At 44.8% G+C, this 12,898-nt stretch overlaps 3 protein-coding genes across 3 annotated transcripts; 1 reads left to right on the plus strand and 2 right to left on the minus strand.

Annotated features, from left to right (window-relative positions):
• On the minus strand, window positions 1-746 carry M421DRAFT_410724 (uncharacterized protein; the record flags this gene model as incomplete). The annotated part of the gene is made up of 2 exons (XM_033590389.1): window positions 1-587; window positions 681-746. 2 exons carry the CDS (start codon window positions 744-746, stop codon window positions 486-488), a joined length of 168 nt encoding a protein of 55 aa, XP_033450904.1. The 3' UTR covers window positions 1-485.
• A 1,949-nt stretch (window positions 747-2,695) lies between these two features.
• On the plus strand, window positions 2,696-2,851 carry M421DRAFT_57669 (uncharacterized protein; the record flags this gene model as incomplete). Its single annotated transcript, XM_033595528.1, has 1 exon — window positions 2,696-2,851. A coding segment is annotated over one exon (156 nt), but the record flags the coding sequence as incomplete, so codon positions are not given.
• Window positions 2,852-3,843: 992 nt separating this feature from the next.
• On the minus strand, window positions 3,844-4,942 carry M421DRAFT_418130 (putative necrosis and ethylene inducing peptide 1 precursor). Its single transcript, XM_033591683.1, has 3 exons — window positions 4,556-4,942; window positions 4,365-4,497; window positions 3,844-4,317 (listed from the first exon to the last, which is right to left on the minus strand). The coding sequence occupies exons 1-3, from the start codon at window positions 4,786-4,788 to the stop codon at window positions 3,952-3,954; spliced, it is 732 nt and encodes a 243-aa protein (XP_033450906.1). The 5' UTR covers window positions 4,789-4,942; the 3' UTR covers window positions 3,844-3,951.
• Window positions 4,943-12,898: the final 7,956 nt, after the last annotated feature.

Below are 12,898 nucleotides of genomic sequence, written 5' to 3' on the forward strand. Positions count from 1 at the left end.
ATGTGGTTGATGTGGTTGCGCATAAGGCTCTCCACCTCACGGCTGTACGCGCGCTTTAATGGCGAGAAGCAGCCAACATCAAGCGGCTGGAGTAGGTGAGATGAGTAAGGTGGCATACAGAGCGTGTAGATGTTGTTCTCCTTGCAGAGCTCCTGGAACGCTAGAGATTGGTGGCTCTTATGGCCATCAATAATAAGCAGGCGACGCGCGCCTATACTACGAGCCTGCGTGTGAGCGTTGAAGTGCTTTAGCTACTCAACTCTAAGCTCATTATTCGTCCAGCTATTGTCGCTAACTGCGATCGCCTAGTCGCGTGGGATATCCTCCTCATACTAGGCTGATAGGTGGTACTGACCAGCGAAGATGAGGAATGGTGGCACTAACCAGCCAGCAGCGCTAATAGCAGCGATTAGCGTTACCCACTCGCGATTGCCTGGCTGAAGAGTCTTTGGCCTGCCTCTCCTCTCTGCTCCTGTTATAACTAGCTACGTTGTAATCTTGCCTATTATAAAGCTAGCTTTATTAAAGTTATAGACATCCTTATTGCAGATACCCTGCTTAGCCTTTGTCTCTTCTATAAGCTTAAACTACCTCTTTATTAATATTACATCCTTACACAGAGCTTGCTGCCTATTGTACGCTTAGTTAAAACACGTCTGAAGACTGTCTGTACGCTTAACAAAGTTAGCTGGCCACTTCTGCCCAACCTGGCCAGCGCCGCGTGCAGCTAGCAGCTTATCAGCCATATCACGTGCAGCTGCGTAGGTAGGCGCAAATCCACGCTGATCTAGGTGAAGTATATAGCTGACAATCACCTCCTCTTCTCTCTAGGTAAGCTTCCTTAAGTTAGGCTGGCAATTGCGTCGCGCGCGCTTTCCAGCGCGCCAGTCAATTAGGGTTAATTTTAGGATATTAAAGACTGTAGCAGCGCGTCGCGTACTCTGAATTTGGGCAGAATCTATAGATAAGAGAGCAAGCTGAATATCTGCTTCATTTGACTGCATGAGAGGAGCGCGGCGTGGAGGCATTGTGTGTTAAGATAGAGTAGGTGATCAAAGTTGGTGGGGTGACCGACTCGCTTGTCTGACCGACTCGCTTGCCAACCATGTTACTTTAAGCTTCTACAGCAGAAAATTACTTAGCATAGTCTTCAGCCTAAGCACACATATAATATAGATAAGAAGGGCTTTGCTATTAGAGTGCTAGGTAGATCTAAATAGGTATTTAGCAGGCGTTAATATTAGAAGAAGGAGGTTAGGCAGGCTTATTAAGATAGCTCACGTGAGTAGGTAAGCCTGTTAGCAGCAATCTGCGCTAATAGGACAGCTGTTCCCCTAAGCATCATATTTGCGTTGAAAAACTCCACTATCTAGAGCTAATAGGTGGCAGATATTTAAGCCAGAAAGCACTCTATCTACGTTAACTTATCGCCCTTAGGATAGACTAACAATAATATCAGATTAGCTTGGCTTATATAGGTGTTTAATTGCTACACTAAGCCTAAAGCTAGGCTGCAGTACTAGCTCTTAATTTTAGATAGCTATAGGAGTCACCTGACACATAATTTTATTAAATACTATTATTAGAAGTAGATAATAGTTGCAGTATTACCCCCTTACAGTAGGCTGGCGGATGGGTAGGGTATGCTTTTTTACGTTTTGGCTTATAGCTTCTTAACTAGCAGAGATACGCTTACATAATCTATTATTTGATAGAAGCGCCTAGTATTGCGCCTTCTAATAAAAAAAGAATTAGCTTATTCCGCCTAGTACTAGCTGAGTTATTAACACTACCTAGCAAAGTATACCTATTAATGGGTATGCTTGCTAGGTACCCCCCCTTTTTTAACCTTTTCTAGCCTCTAGCTTGTGCAGTTTAATAGTTATAACAAAACCCTCTACTACAGAAATGTAGAGGTAGTTTTTCTCTTTCTTTTAAGCCCTAGTTCGCTAGAATCCATGTATTATTGACAAAGTTTTGGGGGGTACCCACGAAGGACGTTGGAGTATACCCATTCCGCCAGCCTACCTTACAGTACCTAGACCCTGCAGCTGTTTGATGTAGTCTGTTTTAAGCCTCTCTTATCTTACTATAGTAGTAACTTAACAACTACCTCTAGGTATCTTAAGGCCTTGCGCCACTGTTAAAGGGTGACTTCTTTACCCTATTCTAGCCTGCCTAGGTACATAAATTTAAGGAAAACCTTATACTAAAGGCGTTTTAAGCTACTAGTATATCCCCTGTAAATGCCAATGTTATACTTAATAGATTCTGCTAAACAAGCCCTAACAGCTTAGAATTAGTCTCCTCTAGTTCTATAGCTTACTCTGCAGAGTACTAGCTTAAAGCTTGCACTACCCTTCAGGTAGAGATGAAAGATTTACGCAGTGCAGGCACGCAGAAGCTGGATCAAACTATCCACTATCTCTTAACTAAGATAGCGCTACTTAATAATCAGCTAAATAGCATAAATATAGATTTATACTAGAAGAAGAAGTGTTAGAATTAGCCTGTAGGGCAAATAGATTTACAGCAGCACTAGGAGTATTATAGTAGAGTAATAATGTGGTCTCCTTAGGCCTTCTAGGAGGCGCGCGCTTGTATAGCTATTATAGAACAAGAGACGTAAGCAGATAATCTAAAAAAAAAAGCAGAGATAAAGGACTTACCTGCTGCTAACAAGCTCTAGACTAAGAAGGTTGCAGAAGAAAAGCGTGCAGCAGCTGCAAAGGCAAAAGAGGTGCGTGATCATGAGCGTGCTAAGGAACGCGCAGGCATTGATGCGCGCAAAGAGCAAAGACGCAAGAATAAAGAGGCTTATAACGCTGCAAAAGCTCTTGAATTATGCTAAAGAGGCAACTATATAGCTTTATGTCACACAATCGAGCACCTCAATTGAGGGTGTGGAGCTTGCCGGCCCGGATAAACCGGGACGAGCACCTCTGGGTCTAAACCAGAAGCTCGTTTCATCCGTTCTTTGTTAACGAGCTACCAGATAATCGGCCAAATGCTCGCTTATCTCGGATCATGTGATCCACACATATTTCCTATGTATATAAACCTTACTTTCGTGATAGGATAGACAGCCACTGATCAAATACTTTCGATCACCTGAGTATAGTCCCACAGGCTCCGTGACACTTTAAAAGCTACTATAATTAAATAGAAGCCTGCGCGTTAAGGTGTAGGTGCCTGTAGGCTGTAGTTATCTAAAGCCTGCAACGCCTCCTATACCACGCCTAACTATCACCACACGCAGCAGCTGCACTGCCACTAAATATTAGTAACTTTATTTAGGGAACTTTATTGCTTAGGGTAATAAATAAATCTACTAAAATATCTTGTAATAATAGCTATTATATGTGGCTCTACAGCCTCAAATTTGTGATGGCTGTACAGGCTTGGAGCGGTCGTTCGGTGACTCCGGGCGTTCGGTGCACGGACACAGTACTGGAAGAATCCGGGAATCCAAGAGACGGAGGAGGCCCTTTGTGATGGCGCTTTCAAATTGCGGGGACGTGAGGATCACCCTACCTAAGGTGGCGGCTCAGAGTAAACGTACGATTGCGACCCTACTAAGCCCGAAGTAGCTGCCGAAGATGAGCGTGACACTTCGCCAACGCTTGGTCGATTTTGCAATCAGTGCGTTTAGACATCAGTCTTCGCGCCAATGTTCTTCTCTGACTGTGTTGGCGACTACGCGTCCAGTCATGGTCTGGGCATGTGAAAGTTGTTCTTGCGTCTGAAGAATCTAACGAAGGCGCTACAATGGAGGGTAGTCTGACCTCTGATATTAGATCACGGTCATCTGCGACGCATAAAGGTTGATCATTGCAAGCATGAACGGATTCATTGGACATATATGATCAAGAATGATGGAAGCGCTCGTAGAACGGTGAGGGAAGTCGCAGCGAGTACCGAATTCAGGAACAATGTTCTATAATAAAGGGTTCAAATAAAAGCGTTGTCAAGGTTCTTCTCGAAGTTACCAGGCTTAAAGGGCACGTTTGCCGAGCCGAAGTCGGCGTTGGTAAGACCGCTCTTTGCAGCATCGGGCATGCGGTCCCAATCGCTGATCCAGTACGAGCGCCCAGTCGTGTCAGTGAACTGGAGCGCATGGTTTCTCGGAAAACTGACGAAGGACTCAACCTTCACGTTGTTGCCCAGTCTGTTGGGGTTTGTGGTGGTGCTGTAGGCGCCATGGCCAGACGCAGCACCTCCAAGGATGCTAGGGTTGTTGTTCGCAGGGTCGTCAATCCAGACAACGACGTTCTCCCAGTCGTGACGGTGTCCTCCAACGACATTGCCGGCAGCGGGCTGGCAGCGTTAGTGAGGGCGAGGAGTGGAATCAAGATCGAACATACCTGGTCTTTAGGGAAGTAGTACGAGTACATGATAGCGAACTTGCCCTTGTGCCAGGCAGCGCGAGCGTAGATTTGGCCCTTGTTAGGATCGCGGCATCCGGCGCTGACGTTGCCAGTATCTTGCAGACCTCCGCTTCAGGTGGGATTAGCAAATGATGGAAGTTAATATGCCTCCAAACTGGCAGGCTTACCTGGTGTTTCCAGCATCATCAGCTGCAGTGTAAGGCTGGCAGCCGTGGGCGATATGGATCAAAGGGGTGAACATTTGGATGGCACGTCCAATGTTTCCATCTTGGAGTCGGGTCGGAATTGGGTTGAGAGAGTCGTGGGGGACAACATCGCGAATCTCGAGATCGGCAGGAGTAGGAGCAGCTAAAACCCCTGTAGCCATAGCTAAGGCAGAGACCATTATAGGGAAATGCATCGTGAAAGGAGTGTTGGTAAAGAGTGTTGGTAATGAGTGGCTGAACGAGTGACTGGTTTTCTGAAGTATTGAAAGGCTTTGCAGGCTGCTGTGTTGAAATTGTGAGGAATGGACCAGACCTTTTATGTTCAAAGATACTGAGCGGTCGATACGACCCAGCTTCTGCCTAACAATAACAGCGACTACACAATACGAGTTCGGACGAATCTTCCGCATTGATGTTGCCTGTCAGGGTCAGGATCTATATTAGATTGAGATATCGCCGTACGAGCTTACACATCGTAGGAATCTTGGTGAACGTCTTGGCATTATAGAATGCTCGTGTAAACTGCAAGCCTTCTGCTTCTTCATTCTAATTGGACAGTGTTCGAACTCAAGAATTCTGCAGAGCTTGGTAGTGTTGCTGGATGGTGAGTACACGAGGAACGACGCTTACCTGCATGACCGAGCACATCATTCCAACATTTTTACCAGCGATGCGCGAGGAACAACGTACTGTCAGTGACTTCGGTCAACAATTATTCTGAGCGACAACCAAGCTCATCGACTGCCAACTTGAACTCGCCTAGGACTCTCTGGTCACGTTCAGTATCAGAGACATTGAGTTTGCCAAGCTAGGATGGCTGCGTGCACACTAACTCCCAGATGATTGGTTCGAGGTTGATCTAGTAGCGCTCGAAGTGTTGTCGGAGACAGGATATTCTCCGTGGCTAATCACGGCAATAATGCCACGATGGATCTCAAGTAAAGCCGTTGTCAGACTTGGCAATGCTTAGTCTACCGGTAAGTCTACTGCCATGAAACCTAGACCAAGATTAGATGATCTAGATTGAGATCCTGTAAGTCATTGGCTCTGGTATCACGTCTCAGCGTCGATGCTGCGAAAAGCTGCACAAGTCTTGTCGAGCCACATGCTGTGACTCCGTGATCATCTGCGACTTGCGCTGTGGTGGCGTTCGGAAATCTCAAGGAAGGAGTTTGCAAGCAGTGTTGGCAATCAGGCTTCGTTTTGGACGATGTGTGAGGAGGGTTGGCCGCCAAGATTGACGGGCTACCCGGCCACCCGATGCATGAGCCAAGGTCACTTTCAAGTGTACAACACGAGGTCAAATCTTGGATACGATAATCGAATGGCTGCGGGTTTGTAAGGTGATTGCCAAGAAATGTGCAGTACAGGTCGTGCGGCTCGTCCTCCGCCGCACCATTTTAGCATGCAACACGCTACTGCATACCGGTATAAGTATGCCCGACGGTATAGCCGAGAGACAACGCCAGCCATCCTAACCACAATCTTTACCTGTTGAACATTGCAATAAGCTGCCCTCTCTACACACGATAGAGCAAATTGACGCGCATATTAAAACTCTGACATTATAGATATTGCCTACCTTGATGAATGCTAGAGCGCGCCAAGTTCTAGACTCGCCTACAGTGTGAAACATCGGGGCAGTAAAATACCGTGTCCATGCACCCAATGCACGGAGTTAACCAATGCACGGAGTTAACCAATGCACACTCCGAGCCTGTACGGCCACCGTTAAAGTGAGGCTGTAGAGCCACATACAATAGCTATTATCGTGGGAGCTTTAAGTGATTTAATCAGTAGACCTATGCGACAAAGTCTCTCATACAAAATTACTGACATCTAGTGGCGGTGCGGCCGCTGCGTGTGGTGATAGTTGGGCGTGGTAGAGGAGGCGTTGCAGGCTTTAGATGACTACAGGCACCCACACCTTAACGCGCAGGCTTCTGTTTGACTGTAGAAGCTTTTAAAGATGTGCAATTGCCTCTTTGAGATAATTTGAGAGCTTTTGCAGCGTCGCAAGCTTCCTTATCCTTGCGTCTTTGCTCTTTGCGAGCATTGATGGCTGCTCGCTCCTTTGCCTTGGCCTTGTCTCTTGCTGCCTTCTCCTTTGCCCGCTGCTCACGCTTTTCTCCTGCTATCTTCTCATTGTAGAATTTACTGGCAGCAGCTTCCTCCTTCGTCCCTGCCTTTTTTAGCTACTCCTCTTGCCTCTTGTGGTCTGCAACAGCCATGCGAGCGCGCGCCTCCCGGAAGGCCTGAGGAGACCACATTATCTCACCTCTATGATACTCCTGGTGTTGTTGCACGTCTAATTTCCTGTTAGGTTGCTTCTTACGCTTCCTGTTTTGGAATAGCTTCTTGTGCACGGCATCTAATTTAGGTTGAAGTAACTCTACTTAAGATGATAGATAGTGGATAGTTTAACCTAGACTGGCGGATAGGTAAGGTAGGGTTGGGTAGGGTATAATCATGTGATTTGTAGGTATAGGTAGGGTAGGGTACCTAAGCATAACCTACCTATCTAGTTTAGGTAGGGTAACACGTGATAGAGGTAAGGTAGGGTAAAGGTAACATGTAACTTAGGTAAGGTATTCCACAGGCAAGCGCCGCACACGGGCGAGCGCCGCACCCCACCAAACTAACGCACCTTATTTAACGTCTAACTTAACAACGTTATAATAATGTATAACGTAGATTATCACTGAGCCAGCCATATCACCAAACCAGCCACTTTCTCTTGGCATGACCACCTTTTACCCTAACACAACATGCCTCAACAACAACAACTTCAGAATACTACTAGAGAAGGTAGAGTTATCCTTGCTATCCAGGCCTTCTACGCTGGCTAATTTCGCAGTATCTGCAGTGCTGCTAGAGCGTTGAACGTACCTTATTAGTGGGTCTCTAATTGCCTTTGCAATATCACGTTTTAACTAGACGTACGCGCTAATTGCTAGAAACTTACTATACTAGAGGAGCAGACAATTGTCTAGTATAACGTGTTTCACAAGCGAGCGCCGCACCCAACCGAGCGCCGCACTCTCGCTGCCAGAACGCCGGCGCAACAACAGCGCGTAATGTCTCAACCACAACAAGCTCCTACACTCTATACTGAAGCTGATGTACAGCTTGCTATATCTAATATCCTAAGAAACTAAATTTAAAGTGTCTAACGCGCTAAGAAAGTCTATAAAGTGCCTAAACAAACAATCTAATGCTAACGCAACAGAACACGCTCTTAACGCGACTGCAAGCTAAATGCAAAGCGCCTTACAAAGCTAGAAGAGGAGGCAGTTATACTACGTATACTTAAGGAGTCTGCGTGTGGCCTACCCTCCTTAAAGGCAGACGTACAAGATATAGCAGATAAACTGCTAAGAGAGCGCAGCGCAAAGCCTGTTGGCAAGAACTAGGTTGACAACTTAGTAAAGCGTACACTAGAGCTCCAGAAGCGGTAGACCCACCCATACAATCGCCAGTGGGCTGCCTGCGAGGACCCAGCAGTTATCTAGCCCTAGTTCACGCTTGTTTAGTCTATAAAGGCGAAGTATAGTATTATAGACAAGGATATGTACAACTTTAATAAGTCTAGCTTCCTAATAGGCAAGATCTTATTATAGCTAGTAGTAATAGGCTTAGAGAAGCCTAGGAAGCAGAAGAAGATCTAACATAGTAATTATAAGTAGGTCACCCTAGTATAAGGAGTTAGGTTAATAGGGAAGGTTATCCTACTATTCCTTATCTTTGCAGGCAAGGTTCTTATCTCTAACTAGTTTACTAAGGACCTCCTACAGGACTAGGTTATTAATATTAGTCCTACTAGCTAGACTAATAATAATCTAGCGCTTGCCTAGCTCTACTACTTTAATACACATGCAAAGCTAGTTAGCGTCTACCAGCTACTTATTATTAACAGCTATAAGAGCCACTACTTAGTGGCTTTCTAAGATCTCTGCAGAGAGAAGAAGATAATCACTCTCTGTATGCCCCTGCACTTATCGCACCTGTTGCAGCCACTTGACGTCACCTGCTTCTTGCCACTAAAGCGCCTGTATAGCGACAAGGTTTTGGCCTTAGCACGCAGTCGCATCTACTATATTAATAAGGAAACCTTCCTGCTAGCCTTTAAATTAGCGTTTAGTAAGGCGTTTACTAGAGAGAATATTCACGCAGGCTTTAGAGGTGCTAGGCTAGTCCTACACAACCTAGAGGTGGTGTTATTAAAGCTTAATGTGCGCCTACGCACGCCAACGCCACTAAAACCTAGCAATATTGCCTAGGAGCTAAAGACCCCACGCACTGCTTACAAAGTAGAGGAGCAGTAAACTCTAATTTAAAAGTAGATTTAAATCTATTAAGGGTCTCTAGCAAGTTTATTAGATAAGTAGGTTAAATAGTTAGCAAAGGGCGCTTAGCAGATAGCTTATAATATAGTATTAATGCAGGAGGAAATAGGCTACCTTTAAGACGCTATAGAAGTGTCTATAAAGTATAAGACCTATAAGTAATAATATATACACATAGAGGAGACCCTTATAGTTAGTAAAGTAGCTAACTTAATTACTAAAAAGAAGGGTAGGGGTTATAGTAAGGGTAAGACACCTATAAAGAGGGTGCGTGTTAGACAACACTATAGGTATTATAGTAAGATTAGACACAATTCCTATACTTGTAAGGTAGAAATAGAGGATATAGATAATAGTAAAGCTTCTAAATAATACTATCTAGGCCTGCAAATAATTATTTATTTATGTTGTGTTGTGATATAGCGCTGCGCAGGCCTTCTGTTGTTGAAAGTGCGGCGCTCAGTTGGGTGCGGCGCTCGCTTGTGAAACACGTTATACTTGACCTTAATTCGCAAGGATTTGCGCCCTAGCTATGTGAGGTGGCAGATATGGCTAATAAGATACTTAGTGTGCTTAGTGAAGAGCTTGTTAGCAAACTATAGGCTAGCAGGCTTGTAACACATTTAGACAAGCTTAAAATAGCCTTTAATTAAGCTAAGGATAGACAGAGGATACTACAGGAAGATCTAAAGATAATTAGCACATAGTTTAAGCTAGTAGAGGATACTAAAGTTAAGTATAGTGTTTGCAATAATAACATGCACAACTTTAATAAAACTAGGTTCTAGATAGGTGTTACTTTGTCTTTAAAGGTTGTAACAGGCTTAGAGAGACGTTCTTAGCTAGAGCTTATTCAGCCAGGCAATCGCGAGTAGGTTACTGTTATCTAGAGCATCTGCGCTGCTAGGTATGCAACCCTACCTTTTATTATCTACAAAGGACGCGTCTACATCTCTGCTTAGTATAAGGAGACAGATATACCCTATAATTAGAAGCTCTTAGTCTCTAAGAATAGTTAGATAAATAATATACTTAGCCTTAAGTAGTTAAAGCACTTTAACACGTATACAAAGACATATTAGGTAGGAGTATATAGGTTACTTATCTTAGACAGCTATAGGAGCTATCTTAACTAGGAGTTTAAGGACTATTACCTAGAGAACTAAATCCTTACTCTCTATATACTACCTTCCTTATTATACATCCTCTAGCTACTTAACATAGTCTATTTCTTGCTATTAAAGTATAAGTACTCCTAATATATTTAAGACTTAGTATACTAACACATCTTCTATATTAATAAGGAAGGCTTCCTACTAGCCTTTAGGGATATATTCCTTAATATATTTATAAAGGTTAACTACTAAAAGGCCTTTAAGGTATTAGGGCTTATTCCTACTAATATATAGGTAGTGTTAGATTACCTTAAAGTGTAGCTATATACCCTACTAGGAGTACCTCTACCTAAAACGCTGTAGTAATCTAAGACGCTAAGCAATACACACAAGTTTAGGTCTTAATCTAAGCTTATAAGCAACTCCTTCTAATAATTACTAAGTACAGTATAAGAGGGGTTCTTAAAGCTTATAAAAGGGGCTAAAGAGATACTGCATAAAAACATCCTTATTAAGGCCCACGTGCAAGAGCTTAAAGAGCAATTAGCAGTAATAACTAAGAGAAAATCGCGTAAGAGAAAGCAGATTTAGTATAGTGGCACACTTAAGTATGGCCCAGCAGCATTGCGGGTAGCTGCTAAGGCGTCTGTAGCAGCTCAGCTATCTAAGAAGACTTAGGGTAGAGGTGGTTAACTAGGAGCTTAGTTAACTGTTTAGCGCTGTAGGAACTGTAGCAAGACTAGACATAACACATAAACGTGCTAGGAGGGTGTAGAAACATCTTCTAAATCTAATGCAAGCACGCAGTATGCTAGGTCACTGTTTAATAGCAAGTAACGTACTCCACAAGCGAGCTGGCCACCCAAGCGAGCTGGCCACTTTTGCCAAGACCACACCGAACTTCACTCTCCCTGTAATGCCTCAACGCAACAACGTAAAAAAGCCTTTAAATGAAACACATATACAGCTTGCCCTCCAGGCTATCCAGCAAGACGCGACACTAAGCGTGCGACGTGCTGCAGCAATATACCAGGTCTCTTGAAGCACCCTAGGCACACGCCTTACTGGAACCTCTTCACGACGCGATTGCAAGCCCAACATGATAAGGATGACTAGTACTAAGGAGGAGGTGATTGTCCAGCATGTATTGAAGCTAGACGAGCGAGGATACCCACCCTGGCTTGCTGATGTGGAGGATATGGCCAATTCTCTGCTTGCTGAGCGCCACCAGCCCTACGTTGGCAAGAACTGGGCTGCCAACTTTGTAAAACGTCAGCCAGAGCTTAAAGTCAAATTTAATTGCAAGTATGACTATAAGAGAGCTCTGTGTGAGGATCCTAAGGTAATTAGGGACTAGTTCTGACTAGTAGAGAATACTAAAGCTAAGTATAGTATACAAGATAAAGACACCCACAACTTTGACAAGTCTAGCTTTATAATAGGTGTTATATTAACAGGAGCTGTTGTCACAGGCTCTGAGCGTTGAGGGAGACTAAAGGCAGTGCAGCAGGGCGACTAAGAGTGGACCAGTATTATCCAAGGCATCTGCGCGAAGGGCTGGTCTATCCCACCCTTTATTATCTTCTCTAGCAAGCACCACCTCTCTGCCTAGTACAAGGAGCCTAGTATACCTAACAACTAGGTTCTTAATGTCTCTAACAACGGCTAGACTAACAACAAGCTTAGAGTTAAGTGGTTGAAGCACTTTGATGAGCACACAAAGGCGCGCACTGTTAGCAGCCATCGGCTGCTTATTCTGGACGGCCACGAGAGCCACAACTCAGTCAAATTCCACCAGTACTGCGAGGAACACAAGATTATTACCCTGTGTATGCCTCCACACTCGTCGCACCTACTGCAGCCACTTGACGTAGGCTGTTTTGCCCTGTTGAAGAAGGCCTATAGCCGCCAAGCCGAGCGGCTGATGCGCAGCAAGATTACTCGCATCACCAAACTTGAGTTCTTGCCGTGCTTCAAAGCGGCTTTTGACGCCTTAATCACAGAGAGCAACATCCAGGGGGGATTCAGAGGTGCTGGCCTAGTCCCACTTGACCTAGAGGCTGTGCTATTGAAGCTTAAAGTACGGCTGCGCACGCTAACGCCACCTACTGTGGACAACAGTACGTGGGAGTCTAAAACACTAAGCAACACCCTAGAATTTAGGTCTTAATTAAAGCTGATTCAAGAGAGGATTCAGAGACACGCTAATAGCTCGCCAACGTCTATGGTTAACGCTCTTAATCAGCTCACTAAAGGCGCAGAGCTGATGGCGCATTCACTGGTTTTAGTGCGTAACCAGGTTGCTGACCTACAGGCAGCCAACGAGGCTGCCACACGTCGTAAATCACACAAAAGGAAGCGATTACAGCGAGAGGGGACTCTAGTCTTTGCTAAGGGAGTGCGGCTAACTACTCTAAAGGAGTTTGAGGCCCATAGTGATGGGAAGAAGGCAAAGAAGAGGTCGCGTGTTGATAGGAGCACTCAGTCTCTAAGGCGCTGTGGCACATGTAGCAAGACAGGGCACAACGCGCGAACATGCAGTAAAGATACACAGAGTACTACAGACTAGTTTAGTATACTGTGTAGTATAATATATTATAGTTGTGTGCTGTAATGTTGCAAAGTAGGTGCAGTATTGGTGTGGTCTTGGCAAAAGTGGCCAGCTCGCTTGGGTGGCCAGCTCGCTTGTGGAGTACGTTAGTTGTAGTTGCAGTAACTTGTGTTTAGACTGGCGGATGGGTACCATGTACCTAGGGTAGGGTATAGGTAGGGTATAGGTCGCACGGACGTAGGTATAGGTAGGGTAGGGTCGCACGGACCATAGGTATAGGTAGGGTAGGGTT

This window comes from Didymella exigua, assembly GCF_010094145.1.
Source record: "Didymella exigua CBS 183.55 unplaced genomic scaffold M421scaffold_7, whole genome shotgun sequence".
Classification (NCBI taxonomy): Eukaryota; Fungi; Ascomycota; class Dothideomycetes; order Pleosporales; family Didymellaceae; genus Didymella; species Didymella exigua.

What these genes read in the sequence shown, in the direction of transcription:
- M421DRAFT_418130 (XM_033591683.1), bottom strand. Translation starts at nt 4,788, where the DNA reads ATGCATTTCCCTATAATGGTCTCTGCCTTAGCTATGGCTACAGGGGTT. An exon ending in GATGATGCTGGAAACACCAG is followed by an intron (nt 4,498 to 4,555) that starts GTAAGCCTGCCA and finishes TCCCACCTGAAG; the next exon opens with CGGAGGTCTGCAAGATACTG. An exon ending in ACTACTTCCCTAAAGACCAG is followed by an intron (nt 4,318 to 4,364) that starts GTATGTTCGATC and finishes TAACGCTGCCAG; the next exon opens with CCCGCTGCCGGCAATGTCGT.